This window comes from Corvus cornix, chromosome Z, assembly GCF_000738735.6.
Source record: "Corvus cornix cornix isolate S_Up_H32 chromosome Z, ASM73873v5, whole genome shotgun sequence".
NCBI lineage: Eukaryota > Metazoa > Chordata > Aves > Passeriformes > Corvidae > Corvus > Corvus cornix.
In genome coordinates this window covers 27683714-27706089 of record NC_046357.1, presented here as the reverse complement: position 1 = coordinate 27706089, position 22376 = coordinate 27683714, and the positions used below count along the sequence as shown (strand labels likewise).

The following is a 22376-nucleotide window of genomic DNA, read 5'->3' as shown; positions in this document are numbered from 1 at the left end:
GTGGTATCCATTGCAGGTATGTGGTTCTGAACCCACATACCTATCTCTGCTTCAGCCTCTCTAGTGCTGCATAGCCAACTGACTGTCTCTTGCCATCCAGCCACCTGCCGCAGCTGGTCATCCACCTGTGCATGCTTTGTGCAGGTACCAGCCTTTTCTTCAGAAGTATCTGGGCATCCATTGAAAGTTACCACCTGTACTGACACCTCCTTCCTCACCAGTTCTGTCTGAGTGGAAGCATCGGGCTTCCCAGGGGCTGTTTCAGTAGACACACTGGCTTTGGCTCTGGAATGCCCACCATGACAGCAGAGACCAAAAGCACTTAGCACTTGTCTGAGATGTGGATCTACTTGTATTACAGCTGGTGACGGGTCTGTGGCTCTGACCCAGGAAGAGGTGACCGGTCCGGGGAGATGGTCCCAAAAGGAATCGCCTTCCTGAGGTCCAGTGTCTTCCCTCAGCTGCTGGCAGGAGGGCCCTTGCAGAGGCTGTCAGCTCTTTAGTGATATCAGCTCGTGATTCCAGCTCAGCTCTGCAGGGCAGCCTCCAGGCCAAGCCAGACCAGAGAGAGACGAGAGGCTCGTGTGGCTGGTTCTGCACGAAGGAAGCTTTATTGTGGGTCCCCTCCGGCGAAGGGGAAAGCCAGGGATGAGAACCGTCTCTCTCACAGGGGCCCACTGGGCTTGCTTTTATAGGGATACAGGGGATCAATAAAGGCCAATGGGTTACAGAGGATCTGGGATGGGAACAGACCAATGGGTTACGATGAAATCTGCATAGGGTCTCCTAAAGGATTGTGGGTCTGCCTTTCCTCGCTGTGACCAACGTGGTTGCCTTTCCAGGGAGTCCTGCTGGGCGACTGCAAAATCTCTTATCTCAGCAGAAATCCCTCCAGGGCAAGGGCTGGACATACCCCACATACTTGTATTATTAATAGTAGTATTAATAGTATTAATACTAATAGTATTAATAGTAGTATTCTGTGCTGTGCTTTCCTGACAGCACTTTACAGGGTAGTTGAAGTCCCCCCATTCTTTGGGCACTCTAACAGTGCTCATCTTACCCACTAAGAAAACAATGAGCCTGGCATTTGCTTATGTGTGGTTTTGGAAAAGAGTGGCTTAAATCAAACCTCACTTTTCTTAGTGTGCTTTCCTAATGCTCTGAGCAGGAATCAGTCACAAACATCTCTTCCCAGGTGAAGCTGCTAATGAGAAAGTCATAGGGCAAGTTGCTTGCTTGCTTGACCTTGCCTCACACTGCAAAGGCAGAGCAGATTTGGGATGACTGAGTTTACACCCCTGGGTTGAGCCAACCTCTTCCACTGCTGCTGGGTAGCACGTATTCAAAACTATGGCAAGGAGAGGACCTGTAGTCTAAGGGCTTTGAAAGCAGAAGCAAAAATCAGAGTTGGTTCTTAAATGAGTCTGCAGTGGGTGTTCTTAGTTTCACAGCCAACCTGTGCAATAGTGGAGCTGCTAGTTTTATGGGAGAAAAATAAAGTCCTAAATGCCTGGTGCATGGTGAAAAGCATAATTGTAATAGACTAAACTATAAGCTTGATCATATGAATTAGGTGGTGTTGAAACACTGGAAGTAATTGCAAACTCAGATTACAATAGGTCAGGTTACTACACTGGTACTTACAGAAACAGCCATTTTGTGCTACTGTATCCTCAATTTCTAGAGCTGTCCATTCGGTTCATTTCCCCAAATTGGAAACTGTATCCCACATACAGCAACAAGTCAGAAAAAAAATCCTCATTTTTTGGGGGCATAGAGCACCTCTGCTTTCTCTAACTGTATGATACCCAGAATATCACAGAACAAAGGAGCTTGGAAGAGGCCATACCTTGTACTTGAAGCTGTAAGGCCTGGGTCCTTCCTGCTAGCTCTTGCCATCCAGTGCTTTTTGCCAAAAGCTTACTCTACTGCTGCCAGTATTTGTTTGGGACACAGATTTTATATAAGTAACCAGCTCATTTCAAAACAGAATACTAACCTGGTGGTGTTTCTGCTGCCCTTCCTGCACTAGCAGTAGCATCTTTCCCTGGACTGCTCTGCTAAGGCTTCTAGAGGCAGCTTCTGGTCAGCCACTCTCCTCCTGGAATCTGGACCTGGCCCATCCTCTGTGGTGTCAGCAAGAATGAAGCACAATTGTCCATGGTCGCCAAAGTCAAGAATATGACCTCAACTGCGCCAATGCAGCTATGGGTGTGGTGAAAGGAAAACTAGTGTTCCTGAGAAAATAAAGTCTATGGAATGAGGTTTTTTTACTATAATACGCAGTCATCTGAAGCAAAACCATTGTCATCCTCAAGGCTGTGAATGGAGTGTTGCTTGCCCTTGCTGTTTTGATCTAATAGTTAAGGAAAAAATAAACAAGGATGGGTACTGAGCTGAAAAGAAGCAGTGTATTTTACTGCTGTTTAAGTCTCAAGACAGCTGTGCAGGACTCAGCCCTTGCCAAAGGTAATTACTTTCAGTTTCTCCCTTCAACTCAGAGAAACCATCCTAGTGATAAGAGCACACAGGTGCCTGCAGGTCACATTTTTCAGCTCGTTGATGAGCTCACTCAAGTAGAATTTGGAAAAACACTTGGCCTACAGAATTTTATTTCTGTTGAGGAAGAAAACAAGAAGTAGGTGAAACATGCAGGTGAAAGATCACAGTTCTGTAGGTATCTAAAAGGGACTATATTTGAGGTACAAAACCCATTGCATACCAGCTGTCTTCATAAAATGAAGCCTGTTAACGCTTAGATGAGCTAGAGATGTTTTTATGTAAGAGCTTCCAGATATTCAAGTTACAACACATGTACTGCCACGCAGCAGCTACTTAGACGAGTTCTCATGATACTTTTGTTTCAAAGCAGTATGAAAAGCGTAAGCTCTGTCCCAAGCCAGATGGTTGTGCAAGACTAAACTACCACACTAGAGGTTAAATCTGGACCTGTCTTCTCAGCATATTTTCTGAAAGAAGATTTTTAAGATTTTTCTGTGAATAGCTGTCTAAAAAGATGGGGGTGGTGTTTTTAAACCAACATCTGGTCTAAGAAAAGAGGCAATGAACAATTTTGTAATTATATCAGAAATGCTTCATCTACAGTAATTAGAACATTCATACAGAAATTTCAAGAGTCAGCTTGAAATAATGCACACAATACATTAATTTCAGAACATCCTAGATGCATTGGTTGGTGGTACTCACTAAGCTTCTCTCCTCTGCAGGATCACATATACCCACTAAGAGGGCTAGTACTGCTTTCCGTAACACACACACACACACACACACACACCCCCCAACCAATGAGGGGTTATCTGATTTCAGTAATCAAGGTGGAAATCAGGCTTCACCTAGCAGCAGTCTGACATTCCAAGCCACCTGTGCGCTGCCAAAGCCTAGAGGATTTTACTAATGTGCAATAGCAAAGGCAGCTCCAAGCAACCACTGGCTCCACAGGCACAGGACAGCAGCCAAATGGGAGTCACCCATGAAACACAGCGAGCTCTGGGGTCAGGACCAGTGCTGGCACAGGAAAGGGCTATCTGACCTCACGTGGAATAGCTTGGAGAGCTTGGGGATGGCATGATTTAACGGGCCTGTGAAGATTTACCACATCTGTGTCAGCCTCATGTACCATGTGGTTGCATTAGAGCCGGTTTGTACTTAACAAACACCAGTACAAGCCCAAATACTGTTATCCTAATTGGTACAAAACTTAACTACATCTTACCATGGATTATAAGTACTTGTGCATACTTTATTCACAGAGTATAAGATCTAGAATTCCTAAAAAGCACACCACAGAATCTTAGTTTAAGCCTGGGCAATTGCACACATACAGGAATTACAAGGTTTGGAATAAAAGACAAGCAGGTAAGGGAGTTTTCTGGACCAAGAGGCAGGGGTGAAGTGCAGTCAACTTCATATGAGCTTGCATCCTTGATCTTTATACAAATTGCAAAGTCAGTTTAATTACTTAGTTTATTTCTTTATGCTTTTAGAAATAACTATGGCTGGATAGAACAACAAATAGCAGGAGGTGAGGGCAAACTGCTTGTAGTCCTTCACTCATCCACTACTGCATACAAAACAAGCATCACAAGTTATTCACTGGCCCATTTATGATGTCTGGCACTGAACGCCACCTCTAGGCTGATGGTCATCTTCATACACTTCTCCGTTATAGTGGTGTTTTTGCTTTTGAGATGGATCAAAGTCTACTAATTCCACCTGTTCCATTTCCTCAGTTTCTTCTATCTCCTGCCTTGCAGGTAGCAGTTTTTCGAGTAAGGACAGCTTATCTGAGGAGAGGAAGCCACTCTCTGGGAAGATAACCTGAAATCATCAAGAACTAACGTTACTCAAGTCTATCAGAACTGGTCTTTTATTGGGTTAAATAGTCCTTCAGGTTAAATATCTGCCCAAGTCGGCTTTTTCATCATAGGTGACTTTAATTTAGAGCTTAAAAAAATTATCAACATTACTAAGATGTTTTTTAATGCCTGCACAAAGTTAGCTTCTAACTCTGGCAACTCGATCAACACCTTTCTTCTGCCTCAGGCTGCCCTCTGGAATCACCCACAAAAGCAAAGTATATATGTAATATAATAGCACATACAATTACATATTTATAATGGCATATACAACTATGTATTTTTATATATATAAACAAAATGTCAGCATTAGAGATGTGGTTCAATATCTTCTAAGCCATAGCAGATGGGGCCCACTGCTATAACTCCCAGCATTAGCTTCTCCCCAGGGAAGAAAATCAGCAGTTTCCAGCCTACTCTTCTGCTCCAGCACAGAAGTCAGTTACTCATCCATCCTTCCTACAGGACAATAGAAACTAAAGAATATGTCAAGCAAATGGAAATTCACAAGGTTGCTAAAGAAACTCCTCTGGTACCTAATGTACTTTGAGCACATAGTGTTCCGGAAGTTTTCTCTTTGTTCTGAACTGTAATTCTGTTTGATGGATTGCATGTTCTCACCATTGTAAAGAACAAATACCAAATCTCTTCTTGACTGAGGTAGTGTTTATTGGTAAAATTTTGGATGGATGTTCAGTCCTGAAATGCTGTGGAATTGAGTTGATTCACTTACCCTGAATTCTATGATCAGACGGCCTTTTTCATATGGTCTGCGATAAATTGGCATACCTTCATTCAATACACACTTAATAGCCCAATGCTCAACAACCTGGCCTAAAAAGCCAAAACAAAAATTACCAGAAAAGGAAGGGATCCATGCAGACAACAGAAGCAGCTTTAGTTACAATCTCCTTCAATATTTACGTAGCTTTCTACGTTGTGTTTAGGCAGCAACACCAACATGTAGTAGTCTGATAGGAACTTACTGCCTGGTAACGTCTGAGTAGGAAAGCAGACTGATGTCTACATTACATTCCTGTAACCTTGTTATGCTTCCCAAAGGAAGCATACTTACAAATTTATTAAGTGCTCCATCGCTTCCAAGGCTGAAAAAGTGGTTTTCAGAGACCCACGGCCTTCAATTCTCATGAGATATCCTCAGGATGCAAGTATGTCCATGAGGTAAGGTCTGTTACTATGTCACGCAAAGAGAAAGTTACTGCTGACTGCTATGCAAAAATCCTTTATTATTTTAAGACTTGTACTGCAAAGACTAGGGCAAAGAACTTGACACACACCCCTTTTACATCAAGATGGGATGTTTCTGTTCCTTTAAATTTCCAGCTTAAATTACTATATGCTAGAACTTACAACAGAAAGTAAACCAACTCTTACCAGGATGGGAGGTAATAATAATAGTTCTGTTATCCAGCGTTGTGATAGGCTTTTGAAAGCCACACAGTGCTTCAACCAGTTGAATATCCATACACAGAAACAGATCTTCATCTCGTCTAAGGCAGAACCAATCAACAACAGTCACAGTGAGAGAGAAACAGTACAAGGATCATACCCAATGTCAGTATTTAACTTGGAAATGACAGTAAGTTGTAATTACAACTGAAGCCCAGGCAATTAAATAAAGAATACCAAATATTAATGTAGCTCCTCAAGCAATTACCACAATGACACCAACCCTGAGAGCCATTATGATCATGTCAAGCTATCTGAAGTGTTAGAAGTGTTTATTGAAAAGAAGTAAGTACAGCAAGGCCTACTTGCATCCAGTTTCACTTCACTGCTCCTTCCCAATTAAAAAAAAAAAAAAAAATCTCTCAGCCTCATAAATACTGAAACAGGGACAATTAATTCCTTTCTTTGTGTAGATAAATACCTTCTTAATTGCACCACCTTGCACTACTGCTAATCTGTAAGGCTCCAAAGATTTATTACAGGGGAAGTTTGAACAGGTAATGGCCACTCCGGGTAATGATACAAGTACCTTTTAGAAAGTACCAAGAAGTATCTGGAATAGATAGTATTAATTGCTTTAACTGTATTCTGACTTCAGTATGGCAATGCTAGTGATTGTCTACATGTTCAAAAGCTACAAAATCCATCTTATTCAAGGAATGTAGAGCACTCACCCTGTTTTTAAAAGGTCTCTGGCAGGAGACTTGAAAGAAAAGATAATTTTAGACTCTGACAGGAGAGGAGGAACATCCCACTTGTGCAAGAGCATGACCTCAGAATAACCCCACAAGATCAGTAATATCAAGGGTTATTGGAGGACACCAGAACTGAAGGCAGTAGGCGAAAGATAGACAAAAATAATTGAACAGAATTGTGACTTCAAGTCCCAGGAAACCATGAGAACAGTTTGCCTATCTGATTCAGTGTCTGGTTTCACTGGAAGTCAAGAAAAATCAGCTGAGTAAGCTCATACAAAGCAAACAGAACTGATTCTTAACCTGTAAGCTCAGTGTTCCTTGGCCCAGAATTCTGACACCAGCTTAAAGTGCTCAGCACCATACACGACAGTCAGGCAGACCAGCTGCAGGTTTCCCGAGAACCTTTGGCTCGCCATTCCTATTTACAAGCACAAGGTCAGTGGTTGGTGCTGAAACAACTAAGTGCTTTCTCTACATCTACCGATTCCCTTGTAACCACTCTGAACAGTGGCAGTGAGACACCAAATGCAACACATTTCTGCAAGACCATCAGCGGTGGTTTTAATGGGACCAAAATGTAGTGGACAGACTAAGTCCACAAACAGTAACATGAAACAGGGAGGTGTGCAACACCCAGCAGTATTGCCTGGGAACATGAAATAGTTGAGATGTGGTCAGTATTACTTGAGTCACGTTTGCTTTCACAACAAAAACCAGACAGGACCAATTATCCTGCCCCATAGCACTCAGGCAGGAAATGAAGTGAGGGAAACCACGTTTGATCAGAAGGGTGCATGCTATACTGCGTAAATTTGTCCTAAGTAAGATCCATGAACACATGTGCACACACTCCAAGTTTTCTGTGCCTTGAGGCCAAGTGGACAACAGCTGCCTACACTAAGCGGCAATTTTCTGAGCTAAGTAATTGAGAGCAAGGAAACAGTCACAAATATTCAAAACTACTAAACAAAACCTCAGTATTTCAATGAGTTCTTAAAATTAAAGATTTGTAAACTCTTAACTGTAACTACTTTTGTTTGCCTTCTATCCCCTCCTGCTGCCAAAGCTCACAGGAGATTACCCCATGCTATTAGAACACAAGTGGCCAGACTAGTTGCATCAGAATTCCCCCACCTCAGTGCTTCTCTGACCACCCAAACTCATGGCTGAGTGACAGTCCTATCTCCTGACACTCCACTATGTACAAGATGAGTGGTAACCAGGGAAGCACGTGAAAAAAACATCACAGGAGATAATGTAAGAGGATTCAGAAGTCTTTACCTTTTAAATACAGAGTGGTCATTTTGATCCAAAACAATAATAATATCCCCTGGCTCCAGACCTGGCTCTTGATCCCCTTCACCATGGAATGTTATTTTCTGACCATCCTTCATTCCTAGTGCAGAAAACAAATAAACATTTTTCTTATTTTTAAGATAAAAGCACCAACAAGAAACACTTCTATAGGCATGAGCTGGTATCAAGATATCACTGTATCTTTAAGCAAGAACATCATAATCTTCCCTTGAAGCATTTGTTTTTAATTTTTTTTTCAATCCGCTCACTTGTTCAACAGATCTTAGTGGTGCTAACCTGAATTCAGTGTTATGTCTCAAGACCATCAAGTTTAACTGTACTGCCAAAAAGACCCACCAACATAAAGTCCTGAAGGGAAATACCGTCAAAACAGTTTTCATTATACATACAAGTACAAAAAAGAAAGCAGAAATACTGTGTATAAACTGTATTTCAAGAGAAATTGACCTCAGCTTCTTCAGTTTTATAAATATATGGCACATCTCCTTATGATCTTAGTGCCTGACAAGTCCAAGAAGCATTCCCCATGGACTGAAAACCTCCTGTAAGAAACTAATTTCATCCACACAAAAAGTCTATCTACCGAAAATACTAGCTTTCTTATGCTAGATCAGTCTCTTTTTCCTTCCTTCTAGAAAAACATTCTTCTGGTCTGACTTCCCTCTTCAAAATGTCAGTAACACATCCCTACTAGTCCTCGTATTTACTATTACTGTAGGATTTCCCCTACAAATTCAGGCCTTGCATAAGCTCTCCTTACACGTGTAACAGTTGCAGGTGATAATCATGAGCAAGTCTGTAAAAACCATATATTGTCAGCTTGCTCTGTCTTACAAGCTGCACTACCCCAGAGACTTCTCCCACCAGCTTTTGGGCAGCCCTCTCAAGAGAGATGCATCTGTCATTCAAAACCATCATGTTCACGCATCCCATAGAGGGTTTGCGTATCAACTTGCATTTTGCCAGGCAAGGAGGTTATACCTGCGCTGAGTAGCACTGTCAGGGTTGTGTAGCCAACAGAGTGAGTTCTAAGCACGAGAGGCTTAGCACTGTCTCTGCACCCTATCTTATAGCAGACCTGGTTCCCGCTCACACTGAAACACAGCAGAAGTGATCGGAGTCTGCAAGGTTTTGCTGCAGGCAGTGAAAACTGATTAGACTACCTGATCACAAACTGGGCTGAGAGTGACCTGAAAAATAATTCACTGCTTATAATAATGCAGGTTTCAGAATTCATTCTTAGTTATGTGCCAGGTTTAGAAGTGAACATAGAGGTAGTCAACCTTCCCTAGAAACAAGTAAACTTTTTATAAGGCAGCAACAGACAGTTTTACTGTATGTGTATTCAGCAGCGTTACTCACCAAATCAACACCACGTATTTGCTAAAGCTTCTGTTTTAGTGCTGCAAAGTCAGTCACTACATCCAAGTTCAATATTTCACCTCAGTAAGACACCTCACCTTTGTCAATGTGAACTTCTAAGATCTTCTTCTCTCTAACAATTTTTCTGCCATTGCAGCTCTTACACCGGTCCTTGGGGCTGATACGCTCCCCATGCCCCTGACACTCCATACACACAGACTGGATTTGTTGCACCATTCCTGGCCCGATCTGGTGAATTCTGATCTGCATGCCTGTTCCCCTGCAATTAGGGCAGCACTCTACTGCACCTTTCTTACCACCACGACCTGAGAATGAAAATTGGAGATGGGTGATTATGTGCTACCAGGAAAAAAAATCCCAAAACGTGTAAAAAAATCTTTTGTTTAGTTTCAGTTTCAAAATTACCTTCACATTTGTCACAGATAACATTTTTCTGCAGTGCAAGTTTCCTCACTGCACCATTGTACATATCTTCTAAACTTACTGACAACTGGTGGACCACGTTTTTACCTGTAAAAGAACGCAGATATTTAGTCAAGTTTGGAAGCTTGGTCTGCACATCTCCCTGTCAAGTCATGATAAACCAAGCCTGTGGGCTTTAACATCTTGTTTCAATAGAACTTTGTCTTGTTTTGCTGGTATTTGTCAAAAGCCCCCTCCCAGCTGCTGTCATAGCAGGTAACAAGTGCCATGGCTTTGACTCTGTTAAAGTCAGGAAAGACCTTCTGTGAAAGTACAAACAGTACAAGCAACAGAACACAGAGAACCTCAGACATTTAAGTTCTATAACGCAGGACTCCAGTTTTAACAAAGTCACCGAACAAGTCTCCAACAAACAAGTGAAGGGACTCTGTCTGGAATCTCCACTCCAGCACTTTCTTCCTCTCACCAGTTGACTTTCTGGAACCAGAAATGAGCAATTACATTTTTACACTCAGAAAGTACTAAGTACTTTAGCTTCTGTAGGCTTAGTTTTGCAAAGGATGCTGAGCTCTGGGTTGTTAGGAGTACTTTGACACAACACTCATAACAATTTGATACAAAACATTTTTTCTTCCCTTTTGCACCAGATCTGCAGGTGATGGGGTCAGCACTGGTCTTAACAATTTTAAAGTTTTTCCCAGTGTGATTAAACTTGAGCTTAACTTCTGAGTAGCGTTTTACTGCAGCTTCAACTAAATTCTACTGCATGGTGTGGGAACATAGAAAGGTTTCCCAGACTGAACCGGATCTTGATCTCTTGTTTATATAGTTGCTTATAGACGCTACAGTCACGGTAGCTTAGCTAACAGGTCATTTTAAGCTAGGTTACCTTTCCATTTCCTACTCTGTTTACTAGCCGGGCTTACACTCAGATAAAGGTTCTCCAAACACAACATCTGGTTAGCGATTAACAGGGGACAATGCACAGGAGACCAAACTACCACTGTACAAACCAAACGCCTCCCTTGTAGTTTCAAGCGTTAAAGGACAACAGTGTTCTCCAGTTTTGAGATTAAACCTGTAACTTCACTTTAACTCTTTTTAAATTCTTACACCTACGGCATTCTCCTCAGAGAATCTGATCCCGTCTACGCCCGCCGACACGTTACCTCGCCTCTCCCTCTGCATCCTTCCTCCGCCGCCGAAGAACATATCGAATATGTCCATGGGTGACCCGAAGCCGCCACCAGAGCCGCCCTCCTTGATAGCCTGCTCGCCTCCTTTGTCATACAGCTCCCTCTTTTTCGGGTCCGACAGCACTTCGTAAGCTTGGGAGATTTGTTTGAACTGCAGAAAGGACAGTCACCGGCACTCAGGCATCTGCAACACTCCCGGCGGGACCCCCACCTGGCCTCCTCCCGCCCGGCCCCACCGCCCCGGCCCGTCCCACCAACCTTTTCGCCCTCATTGGGGTTCTTGTCCGGGTGGTACTTAAGCGCGAGCTTGCGGTAGGCCTTCTTAAGCTCCTCGGCGGACGCGCTGGGCTTCACGCCCAGCACGTCGTAGTAGGTGGTCTCCTTCACCATGGCGGTGGCGGTGGCGGCAGCGGCAGGAGGCCCCGGGGCGGCGGGCGCAGATCCCGCTCACCGCTGCTCCGATCCCGACTCTTCTGGAAAGTTCGGGCCGGTCCCGCAGCCCGTCCGCCTTACAGCCGGCCCCACCCCGGAAGTCCTGCCCCGCCGCGCGCCGGGCCCGGGCCAGCGGCTCACCAATGGTTGTTCCCGACGGGAAGGGGTCTGGCCAATCAGCGCCCGCCCCTGCCTCCCGCATTGAGCGCGGGCCCCGCCCCGCCCCGCCCCGCCCCGCGCGGGCGGTGGCTCCCTCCCCGCCCAGCGTGGGCCTCGCGTCGCGCCTGCGCGCCGGGCGGCTCCCGCCTTCGGAGGCACCGAGCTGCACCGGGCAGAGAGCGTCAGCCCGGCCGCCGCCTTCCCGGCACCGCTCCGTGCCTCTCCCCCCCGCACTCTACGCGAGCCTGGCCCCGCCGCCGCAGAAGCCGGCCGGCGGTCCCGCCCGCTCCACCTCACTGCGCCTGTGCCAGGCCACAGCGCCCACCCCCGGGTGTGCGGGCCCAGTGCGCCTGCGCCGAGCCGCGCGCCGCGGCGGGAGTCGCTGCCTGGTCACGTGGGAGACGCCCTGCAGCAGCTGATTGGCTGCCGGAGGCGGCGGCGCGAACGTCTCGCGCGCGGTAAGGGAGAGGGGGTACGTCCCGGCGTTGCCACGGGAACGAGACCCACGGGGATGGGGCCCGCGGGGACGGTGTGCCGTAGGGATGCGGGGTGTGTGGCACTGCCGGTGTTACACTGCGGACGGAGCCTTGCCTTCCGCCGAGATGAGCTCACCACCACAGAGCTGGGAGGAGCAGCGCCGAGCACTGGGCAGGGTGAGGGTGAGAGATCTTTGCTGTCCAGGGTCAAATTAGTGTAAACTTGAGGGTTTCATAGCATGGTCCGTGTGCTGTTGCTGGATGAAGCTATCTCGACCCTCTCGTCCTCTCATGTCTTCTGCTGCTCTCTCATGTTTTGGTGGTTAAGTTAATCTCTCAGATGAACTCTTGATTCAATGGGAAACAAATCACGTTTTTTTCTGGGTAGGCTCTTCTGTCAGATGGAACTATCAATCCAACTGATTTTTCCTATGTAGAGTTCATGGATATGAGAATGTATGGTAATATAGGAAGCAAAACAGGATTACCCTTCCAACAGCAACCTGCTCTTAGATTATGCAAGTGCTAGTGACATGCTTTGCCTTGAATTTCAGAAACATGAACCCAGTTAGCAGAATTGGTTCAGCTAATGGATGGGCTGGCAGCAGAATTCATGGACCCTGTTCCACAGGAAGGTGGCCCATTGGGAAGTGGTGTGTTGGTAACACACTGTTTATTTTGCTCTATAGCACAGTGATGCGTGTGTGCTGGCTCGTGGGGAAAGAGAAATGGACTCAGCGAGTGAAACTGCCACACTTGGAAGCCGTGGTAATTGGGCGTGGCCCAGAGACTGGGATAACAGATAAGAAGTGTTCACGGCAGCAAGGTAAAGTGGTTTAGCTCAAAATTTCTGCATGCAGCAGCAGCTGAGCTTGCCTCGTTCCTCTGTGTGGTCTGCAGTGTTGCCTGGTTCTTGAAGTAATCAAACCTTTTTAATAAGCACTTGCGGAGATCTCTGGGACCTAAAAAATCAGAGACATCCAATGACAGGATGTCCGCCTCTGTAAACTAAAGCAATGAACCTTAGTGTGAGTTCCCAGGCCCACAGTTGTGTTTCGCTGCCTGCACCCATGCTTCATGAGCAGCAGTTCTTCTCCCTAGTATTCCACCAACTGACTTTTCGCATGACTTGTTATTTTATACATAAAATAACATGGTCTTGGAGAATATATGAAAATACCTGTCATCTATATCATCCTGCACACTTTCCCTGCCTTACCTTCTCTGCCTCTGAACACAGTCTTGCTCTATGCCTTATTGTCACAGAGGGCTGGTAAGAATATCAAGAATGTGTAGAAGACATCAACAGAATCCACCTTTATTCTGAATTAATTCCACCCTTGGCTCAGTGTATGGATTGGCTCTGTTTTGCCTGTTGTCCTGAAAAGAAGAGACGAGGCAGAAATATTCTTGGCATACATTCACAAAGATCAGCCTCAGAAGGAAGCAGATCCTCAGAAAGAGGAGTGTTTTCTGCACTGGGTGGTTCAGCAGAGTTCTTTTTATTTATACTGTGTTGTGACACTTTGTTGTTTCTTTTGCAGTTCAGTTAAAAGCAGACTGTAACAAGGGGTATGTCACAGTTAAGCAGGTAGGTTTTCATGTATGGATGTACAGTATTTTTGATACTTACTGAGACAGTTGTACTTAACTCCGAAAATGCTCCAAGTGATGATTCTGATCACTGGGTCTGAAGGACCTGAAGCTTTCTTATCACCAAGGGAGACTACAACTAGTGGCCTTCAGAAGTGAACTTTTTTTTCTTAAATGTGCACCTCAGTGAAAGACTGCACTATTCCTTCCAGATACGCTCCAGTCTAAGCCAGACTTGCAGCATCAGAGAATGTGCTTGTGAATCCTCAGTCAGTTCTTTAAGGTGCTGTATTTGGAAGATTTTGGACTTCTTCCACTAAACTTGCTTATCTTCCTCCTGAGCCTTAAACTTCGTAAGACAAGGCAGCTCTTTGTTTAAGGTTGAAGTCGTTGTGTTAATGGGACTACACAGTTGTAGAAGGTTTTTGTTTGGTTGGCTGATAGAGCCAAAGATGTGGTTATCTGGGAAGGGATGGGATGTGAGACAGCACTGCAGGCATGTTGTGCTACCAGCTGCATGGAGGCAGGCCTTCTTCCTGACACTTATGAGGCCCAGTATCTCTGAGATAATATGAAGGGGAAAATCTCTGGTGCTGGTGTTTGTGTGTGTGTGCCCACAGCATCACCCTGTGTGGACAACACAACACCATGTTCTGCCTACCAAGGGGTAACGCCATCTCTCAAAATGCCTCTAGAGCTCACTAAGCACAGGCACCCCACTAGTATCTGATGAATCCTGCAGAGATCTCTCAGAGAGTTTTTCACAGAAATCAACACTAGTCATGATTTGAGTATTATGTTACTGGAATCTCAAAACTGGGAATACTTTCTGGTGGTGGGTGCTAGAGTGTTGTCTCTGCCTGTTGAAGAGTTGCTTCCCAGGTGAGAGGTGTGTGGCACAAGGTTCCAGTGATCAGTTGTTTGGTACTGTATTATTCACTGATGGGAAGCATCCTTGACCTGAGTGAAACTGCAGAACTATGGATGAAAGAGATCCTGGCTGGAATCAGGCATGTGCTTCATTGCAGTGAATACCAAGTGAGAGGTATAGTATCATCTTGTGAAGCGTGCAGGTATTGTAGTGACAAAGCTAATTAAACACTCTCTTGACAGAGTTCATCAGTCACAGAAGAGAGCCGGTTTCCTAAAGCCTGTTTTATGCATAAACATTAACAAAAAGCATTTTGCTGAAGACTCCTAATTTTCCTAGGGTCACCCACATGATGAGGAAAATTCCATCTATCAAGCAATCACTGTATGTTGCCTACACCGCAGTGCTACTGCACTAAAATAATTCACTAAAACTACTGTTACTCCTCAGAAATAGTTGCTACTGTTACTAGTTGTGTAATAGGTTGCTAATTTGTGAGGGAAGTGCAGCACATGTCATGCTGTAATTCTGTAGCTGCTGCAGACCCCGGCTAGCTGTGACACCACGCCATGAGGTTGTGTGCTGACAGCTGTGCTCGCAAGACTGGGACACAAGGAGGTGTCCACAGGTCTGGACTGCCTGGCCCACTAAAGCCGGTTGATGTGGGCAGTGAATACAAAATGCATTTGCTTTCCAGGATAGTGGTATTCCAGGAGGACGGAGCAGAAGTTGGTGATTCCACTTACAACATAATTTTCTACTATTTTTCCTTTTTCTGTCTACCAAAGATGGGGGTCAACCCAACTAGTGTTGATCTTGTGAATATTGGCAAGGATGAAGTGGTGAAAATGAAACCAGGCCAAGTTCTGCATATTGTGAATAATCTTTACCCCTACACGGTGCAATTTGCTGAAGAGTCTGGGAAAACTGTTCCACAAGCAGACAAGACGCCACATGAGGACTCCTGTGAGAATGATGATACAGAGCTTGTGCCTAGAAAAACAATGAAATTGGAGGTGGTGGATACACAAGGCAGTTCTACGAATCCCAAGCTAAGCAATACCAGTGTATCTACACATGAAGGAACTTCGAGCAAGCAGGCAAGTGTGTTGGTATTAATACTTGTGCTGTTTCTCCTGGGCTTGTCTTCTCCATGAGGAGACATGGTCTTTTACGTTTGTGGATTCTCCTGGTGGGAGGCATCTCATGTGAACCCACATCCTCAAAGTATACAGAGCATGAGAGGTGTTACGTACTCCTCACATTACCCAGACCCTGGGAAAGTTACTTGGGACCCATTCTAACCTGATCTGAGGGTCAGGTGTGTGTGAGGGAGCTTCCCTGTAGCAGATGAGGATTTAATCTCTGGTTTCTGCTGCAGTTTCTGGTAAAAGGACAGTCTACATGAGCTCCATTTAGCTGGAGTTACCCAAAGATGCTGTCCTGGCTCTTGAATGGTTATCTAAAAGCAAGCGCACAGAGAATGGAACAACTTGAGCCTTTCTTTTATTTGTTTGTAATTGCATGGGGCTTTTTTCTCCTCCTGCTTTGTTCATTCCATGTGGCAGAACCATGTTTACATTAGTGAATGCTACTGCCCAAAATCTTTGAAAGGGAGTTTTTAGCCCTGGACATGGACAAAATAAAAGACCTTAATGCATTTGGAACAAGTGCAGTGCTGGAGGAGAAGGCACAGAAATGAAACCCCTCAAGACAAAATTCTAGTCTCAGGTTGCCTTGAGTTAACCACTTATTTCATTTGTGGACTTGGCCTAGTTATATTAGGGCCAGACTTGTGGTGGAATGAGCAGGGAGACAACGACTCACATTGTTTCCCTGCCAGCTTATACTTACGTTCAACTTAAATAGCTTGAATATCTTCCTCTATAAGTATATGATTAATATCATTGCTGATCTGAACAGCTAAAAATCTGTTTTGAAAAAGGTGCACTCAAGGCACACCTTCTATGAGGTGTTCAGTAACCAAGTTAAGAAACAGCTTGTATTGGTTTGATCCTCCTGTACCTTTCTTGTTTTCTCTACAAGCCACTGCACAATATAAAAAAATCAGTACGTCTAAGGATAAGGCCACATAGCACAACTACTTTGTGCTGTGCAGAGCAGTATGGGATAGGACAGTTAATGGAGACTTTTGTTCTTTCTTTGGCCCTTGCGATCCCTGAAGCAGAGGGCCTTATGCCATGACATGTGCAGGCAAATTACTAAATTTAAACACATTTATAGCTCCCTGTTGTTAAATTTTGAACATTTGGAATATTGAACTTTTCATCTTCATAGTATCTTGTTAAAAGTTTTCAAAAGTAGCTGGTGTGTTGGCATTTTACAGAAGGGAAATAATTCAGCTGTCATTCAGCTGTTATTATACTTCTGTATACTAATGAATGTTCTTAACTGAATCCTTTAAAATACATAATTGGATGCTTAATTGTCTTATAATTTATTTTTCCCGTTCTGTGCTATAGGAACATTTAGGACACTGGAGTCAGGGTCTAAAGAGTTCCATGCAAGATCCAAAAATGCAGGTGAGAGCTGTATACTTGTACGTTACAGCAGATCCTGTCTAGCAAAGCTAAATGAGCTTTCTTTCTTCCTTCTGCAATTTGCTTTAACAATCTGGTTAATCAGTGGAGTCCTGCATAAGGGCTGAAATGTACTTGCATCTCTCTGTAGTAACATTAACTTGGGAGTTTCTACTGTACTGATTTTGCAGAGTGTCATTGTCTTAAGTACTTTGAGCCCTCTGTACTGTGAGATTTGGCCAACAGATTTCAAAACAGTTGATGGAGAGCAGGCGAGCCATGCAGTTGCTTTGTTTCCTCAGGGAAACCAGCTAAAACAGGGTTGTTATTTGAAGCTGAGCAAGTCACAGAGATTCCCATTTTCCAGCAGTCAGCATTGCCTTGTTTCTTAGTGCAGTTTCCTGGTTCCCAGCAAAGTCTTAACTTTCACACCTTTGTTGACAGGACCTCACCCCTGGTCTCACTGGGCCCCTTCAGGTGATGATCACTGTCAGGCTGAAAATAATTTAGAATCACAGAATATGTTGAGTTGGAAGACATCCATCAGGATCATTGAATCCAACTCTTAGCCCTGCACAGGACATCCCCAAAAATCCCACCATGTACCTGAGAGCATTGTCCAAGTGCTTCTTGGACTCTGTCAGACGTGGTGCTGTGACCACTTCCCTGGGGAGCCTCTCCAGTGCCCAAACACCCTCTGGGTGAAAAACCTTCTCTTGATATCCAACCTAAACCTCCCCTGATACAACTTCAGGCCATTCCCTTGGGTCCTCTAACTGGTCACAAGAGTCTAGATGTCAGTGTCTGCTCCTCCTCCTCACAAGGAAGTTGTAACTGCTGTGAAGTCTCTCCTCAGCCTCATCCAGGCTGAACAGACCAAGTGACCTCAGCCACTCCTCATATGGCTTCCCCTCAAGGCCCTTCACCGTCTTCATTGCCCTCCTCTGGACACTCTCTAAGAGCTCAATGTCTTTTTTATATTGTGGCACCCAGAACTGCCCCCAGCACTCGAGGTGAGGCCACCCCAGTGCAGAGCAGGACAATCCCCTCCCTTACCCTCCTGGCAATCCTGTGCACCCCAGGACACGGGTGGCCCTCCTGGCTGCCAGGGCACTGCTGGCTCATGTTCAACTTGCCACTGACCAGGACCCCCAGGTCCCTTTCCATGGAGCTGCTCTCCAGCCTCTCATTCCCCAGTGTGTATGTCCAGGGCTGCCCCATCCACATGCAGAATCCAGCACTTGCCTTTGTTAGACTTCTGCCCAGCCCTCTAATTTGTCCAGGTCTCTCTGCAGGGCCTCCCTGCCTTCAAGGGAGTTGACAGTTTCTCCCAGTTTAGTGTCATTGGCAAACTTGTTTTCTACTCATTCCAGTTCTGCGTCCAGGTCATTTATGAAGATGTTGAAGAGCACAGGGCTGAGGATGGAGCCCTGTGGAACCCCACCAGTGACAGGTCACCAGTCTGATGTCACCCCATTCACTGTAACCCTTTGTGCCCAACCTGTGAGCCAGTTCCTCAGTTAGCTGATAACTGAACAGAAGGCTCCAATTTCTTGATTGATTTTTTTATAAGTGTGAAGTGTTGAACTGCGTAGATTTGTAGGGTAACTGCCCATTGTCCTAGAATTGCCAGTACTTTCAAATGAGTCTATCTATAGGGGATAGTAAAACTATGGAAATTCTTGCTTACTTTTTGAAACATGAAGCTTAATTTTCATCCCTGAAGCAGAATTCCATATAGTATTTACTAAAACAAGGCTTTCTTGACCCAAAATATAAGCAGGTTTTAAAACTGTTCTTTTAATGTTAGACACAAATAACTGTTTATGACTGAAGGTCAGCTTTATTAGTTGTAGTTTCAATCTGAATACACAAACAATAGAACTCCTATCTTCGCTTTTTAATCAGTTATTAAATGGCAGTATTTCTTTCTTCTGAAAAGACTTGAAAGTGATCCTGTTCCTGCCGGCTGCAGAAGCAGACACTAACGTGTATATAAAATATCTTGCTACTGAAAGAATCAGTCCTGTGATTTGTGTACCTATAGAATTTTAATTTTCCTTCCTGTAACGACCAATCTGTATATAAACATACGAGAATAATTAGCAAAGGTGACAAAGACATCATCCATCTCTCATCAGCAGATCCACTGCTAAGAGACCAGAGACACAATACACAGTTTTTGCATCACAACCTGACAGCTTTTTATTGCTGGGTTCTCTCCACTGTTGTCCACAAACTTCCCAACCATTTCTCTTCCTCAGCTGCATTGAATTGTTGCAGGAGGCAAGACAAAATGAAAACAGGAAGAAGGGCATGATAGACAAGAATCTGTTCTCCGGCTTGTGAGTGATCTTACAAAGCAGCACACTGAATTGAATAGCTCAGACTTGAATGTTTTTGTCTTTGTAATGTTGGTAGAGGTCTGCAGCACACTGCTGGTAGCACGTCTGAGATTTGTATTTCACTCCAGAAATCTGTGACAGATGTGGCAGCCCAGTGCATTCCTACATGTTCTGTATTGAGCACAGTGTTTTTTGTTTGTGACTGCAGTTTGAATGTAGCCTGATGGAAGTAGAGCTCCCTAGAACTCACTAGTATCTCGGTCCAGGTGATTTTCAAGAGTTCATATCCACCTATAGCTATGGTTAACTTACTGCAAAGTAAGATTAGAAAGCTTTTTTCCTTTTTTAATAAAGTATATGAAAAAGGATGCTTGAACACTTCTCCATAGCTACCTGATATATATTATGGAAGAAGGTGCTTATCCCGGAGCAACTTAGTTCCAACAAAAGTTCTCCTTGGATAGCATCTCTCCACTAAATATAGTGCTTATAGGAATAATATGTTTAACTTTCAATCAGAAAGTAACTTAGTTATTTGGTTTTTTCCAAGGTTTACAAAGATGAAAAGACTGTAGTCATCAAGGATAAATATCCCAAAGCACGTTTCCACTGGCTTATCTTACCATGGGACCCCATTTCAAGCCTGAAGTCAGTCACCAGGGACCACCTTGAACTCCTGGAACATATGCATGCAGTTGGGCAAAAAATGATTGAGCAGTGCCCTGCCAGAGAGAGCCTGGAGTTCAGATTGGGCTACCATGCTATCCCCAGTATGAGGTAAGATCTAGAGGAGTCATCTGGTGGAGGTGCTGCTTTTCCAGTTACACAGATTTGGGGCTAAATCTGTGAGGGGATTTGGCATTGCTCAAGAACAGGCAATCCTCAACACTACAGACAGCTCAGTCAGTGTGGAGGCCTTTGCTCCACACTGCTGTATAGATCCCAATGGACTTCATGGGCCTGGTGGGAAGTGCCTGTTGGGCTCTGCTAGCAGAGGCTGGTGTCTGGGACTGTGGAATGCCTGTGGTCCAGCCCCAGCAAAAGGGGCAGTGCTGCCAACACCAAGTCCTAGGGCATCCCCCTCCCAGAGCACCAGTGTGGGATTAGAGACTGACTCCTAGACCTGTCGAGTCCTACCTGATACTGAGCAAGGATTTGAGTCTTGTGTAAGTCCAGACCTTAGAATGTCCAAGTGCCTTAGATGCTGCAGTCAGTTGTTCACCAGTTCTTGAATGAAGCTTTTGGATACTGGTAAGTCCCATTCAATTACCCTGCAAATACTAAAACTTTGGTTAATTACTAAGCCTTTAATAAACCTTTGGTTTGTTAACACTCCCGTCTCCACCTTTTTGGAAACTAGCAGGAATATAGTAGTGAGGGGCCAATGGAATATGCACAATAGTGACCCTGACTGCTTGTAAGTGAAATGCTTGGCAAGAGTCAGAACAGACTGTTTCTTCTGTCACAGGGTCAGGACTGACCCACAAGGCTGGCACTCTGCTGAATCATGTTTGCAACTGATACATCTGCAAACCAACTTTGGTCATTAACCTTCTTCTCTCATATCTACGTTACTTTTTTTTTTTTCAGTCAGCTACATTTGCATGTAATCAGCCAGGATTTTGATTCTCCGGCCCTGAAAACAAAAAAGCACTGGAACTCTTTTACTACAGACTACTTCTTAAACTCTCAAGGTAATGATTAGAAAAAGTATTTCGTAACATATAATCCTGCTTGCAGGTTCTGGCTTTGGGCTTTTCTTCCAAATAAATGTGCAAGTCATACATTTTATTGCAGTAAGTGAAAGGTTTTATTTAATTTAAGGTATTGGGGAGTAGCACCCCCAATAAAAGGCAACAAATTTTTTGGCTGGTTTAAATTAGAAGGCAGCAATGACACACTGTGCATGTGAAACTCTGCAGAGAGATTTGCAGTGTCATGTGCTTCATGACACTGTGTGGTCCTGATACTTATGGTCTCTTATTTTTATTCCCAGATGTGATAGAGATGGTAAGAAGCAAGGGAAAAGTGATGGTGAAAGACCATACCTCTGAACTTCTCAAACTTCCCCTCAGATGCCATCGTTGTAAACAACAGCTGTCCACAATCCCACAGTTAAAGGAACATCTTAGGAAACACTGGCCAAAATGATTTTGCAAAAAAGCATCTTTCAATCTGTCTTCAGATTTCAAGCCAACACAAAGACCACCAAATGTTAATGGAAATGTATGTTTGTTAACTGGAATGACAAATGTAATGTGGGGAAAAGTAGCATGGAAACAGCAGCATACTAATTTAATAATAGCTTCAACAAAAAAACAAGCCCTCTTCTTTCTCCCTACTAAAAATATAAATAAAGTGACTTCTGACCTTGAAGCTTTTTGTTTGCAGTTTTGTTGTGCTACAGCCACACTAATCTGTAAGTGAACTGAAGTCTGGACAAAGTGCTTTGTTTGGATGAAAGGATTTATTTTAATTCAGAAGCTGAACTGAGGCCAGATGTAGGTTTCTACTGAGAGGAAACAAACAATGATTTAGAAGTCTTTCTCTTGATGTTTTCTGCCTACCACTGAAGTTCCTCCTAAGTGCTAATCTAAGCTTTAGAGATGTGGTTTTCACATTATAATGAACCAAGTTCATCTAAAGGATCCTTTTTTGTCTGATTTAGTTAATTTCAGTAAAACATATGGAACGTTGCCAAATGCAGGGTCCAGTATCTAACTCAAGATTTCTGTTCACATTCTCCACTTGTTTCAAAACTGTTTTGCCAAACCTTGCCATTTCCCACTTTTCTGGGTCTTCAAAGTATTTATTGTTCTCCTATGCCTCACTGTGCAAAATCTTTTCTTAAACCATTCATCTTTCACCAGAATGGAGTACAGTAAGGTGAAGGGTTGGCCATGGCCTAATTTAAAACACCAGTCACACTAGCTTTTTCTGACATCAGTAATATTATGCCTTATATTACAAAACAAAGCTTATAGAGTAAGGAACAATGACAAAAGCACAGCCAGTCTGTGAATTCATTCTTGACACAAACTAGGGCTTCAGCTAGCTCCAGAGGTGAAGCGCTAATGCTTTTCAATGGGAACTA

The 22376-nt window shown here is 44.1% G+C and overlaps 2 protein-coding genes across 4 annotated transcripts; one reads left to right on the top strand and one right to left on the bottom strand.

Annotated features, from left to right (window-relative positions):
* Positions 1 to 3732: 3732 nt before the first annotated feature.
* DNAJA1 (DnaJ heat shock protein family (Hsp40) member A1) lies at positions 3733 to 11451 on the bottom strand. The gene is made up of 8 exons (XM_039567099.1): positions 11125 to 11451; positions 10840 to 11017; positions 9653 to 9757; positions 9325 to 9552; positions 7829 to 7943; positions 5775 to 5890; positions 5113 to 5213; positions 3733 to 4341 (listed from the first exon to the last, which is right to left on the bottom strand). Exons 1-8 carry the CDS (start codon positions 11254 to 11256, stop codon positions 4126 to 4128), a joined length of 1191 nt encoding a protein of 396 aa, XP_039423033.1. The 5' UTR covers positions 11257 to 11451; the 3' UTR covers positions 3733 to 4125.
* Positions 11452 to 11553: 102 nt separating this feature from the next.
* Positions 11554 to 21658, top strand: APTX (aprataxin). Of its 3 annotated transcripts, none has more exons than XM_039566677.1 (8): positions 11554 to 11915; positions 12623 to 12759; positions 13478 to 13524; positions 15186 to 15497; positions 16881 to 16940; positions 19833 to 20059; positions 20873 to 20976; positions 21279 to 21658. In XM_039566677.1, the coding sequence occupies exons 2-8, from the start codon at positions 12630 to 12632 to the stop codon at positions 21431 to 21433; spliced, it is 1035 nt and encodes a 344-aa protein (XP_039422611.1). In that variant the 5' UTR covers positions 11554 to 11915; positions 12623 to 12629; the 3' UTR covers positions 21434 to 21658. The 3 variants fall into 3 exon arrangements, with proteins under 3 accessions (XP_039422611.1, XP_010398410.2, XP_010398412.2); XM_010400108.4 differs by lacking the exon at positions 11554 to 11915 and adding an exon at positions 11969 to 12110; XM_010400110.4 differs by lacking the exons at positions 11554 to 11915; positions 13478 to 13524 and having other exon boundaries at positions 12671 to 12759.
* The last annotated feature ends 718 nt before the right edge of the window (positions 21659 to 22376 follow it).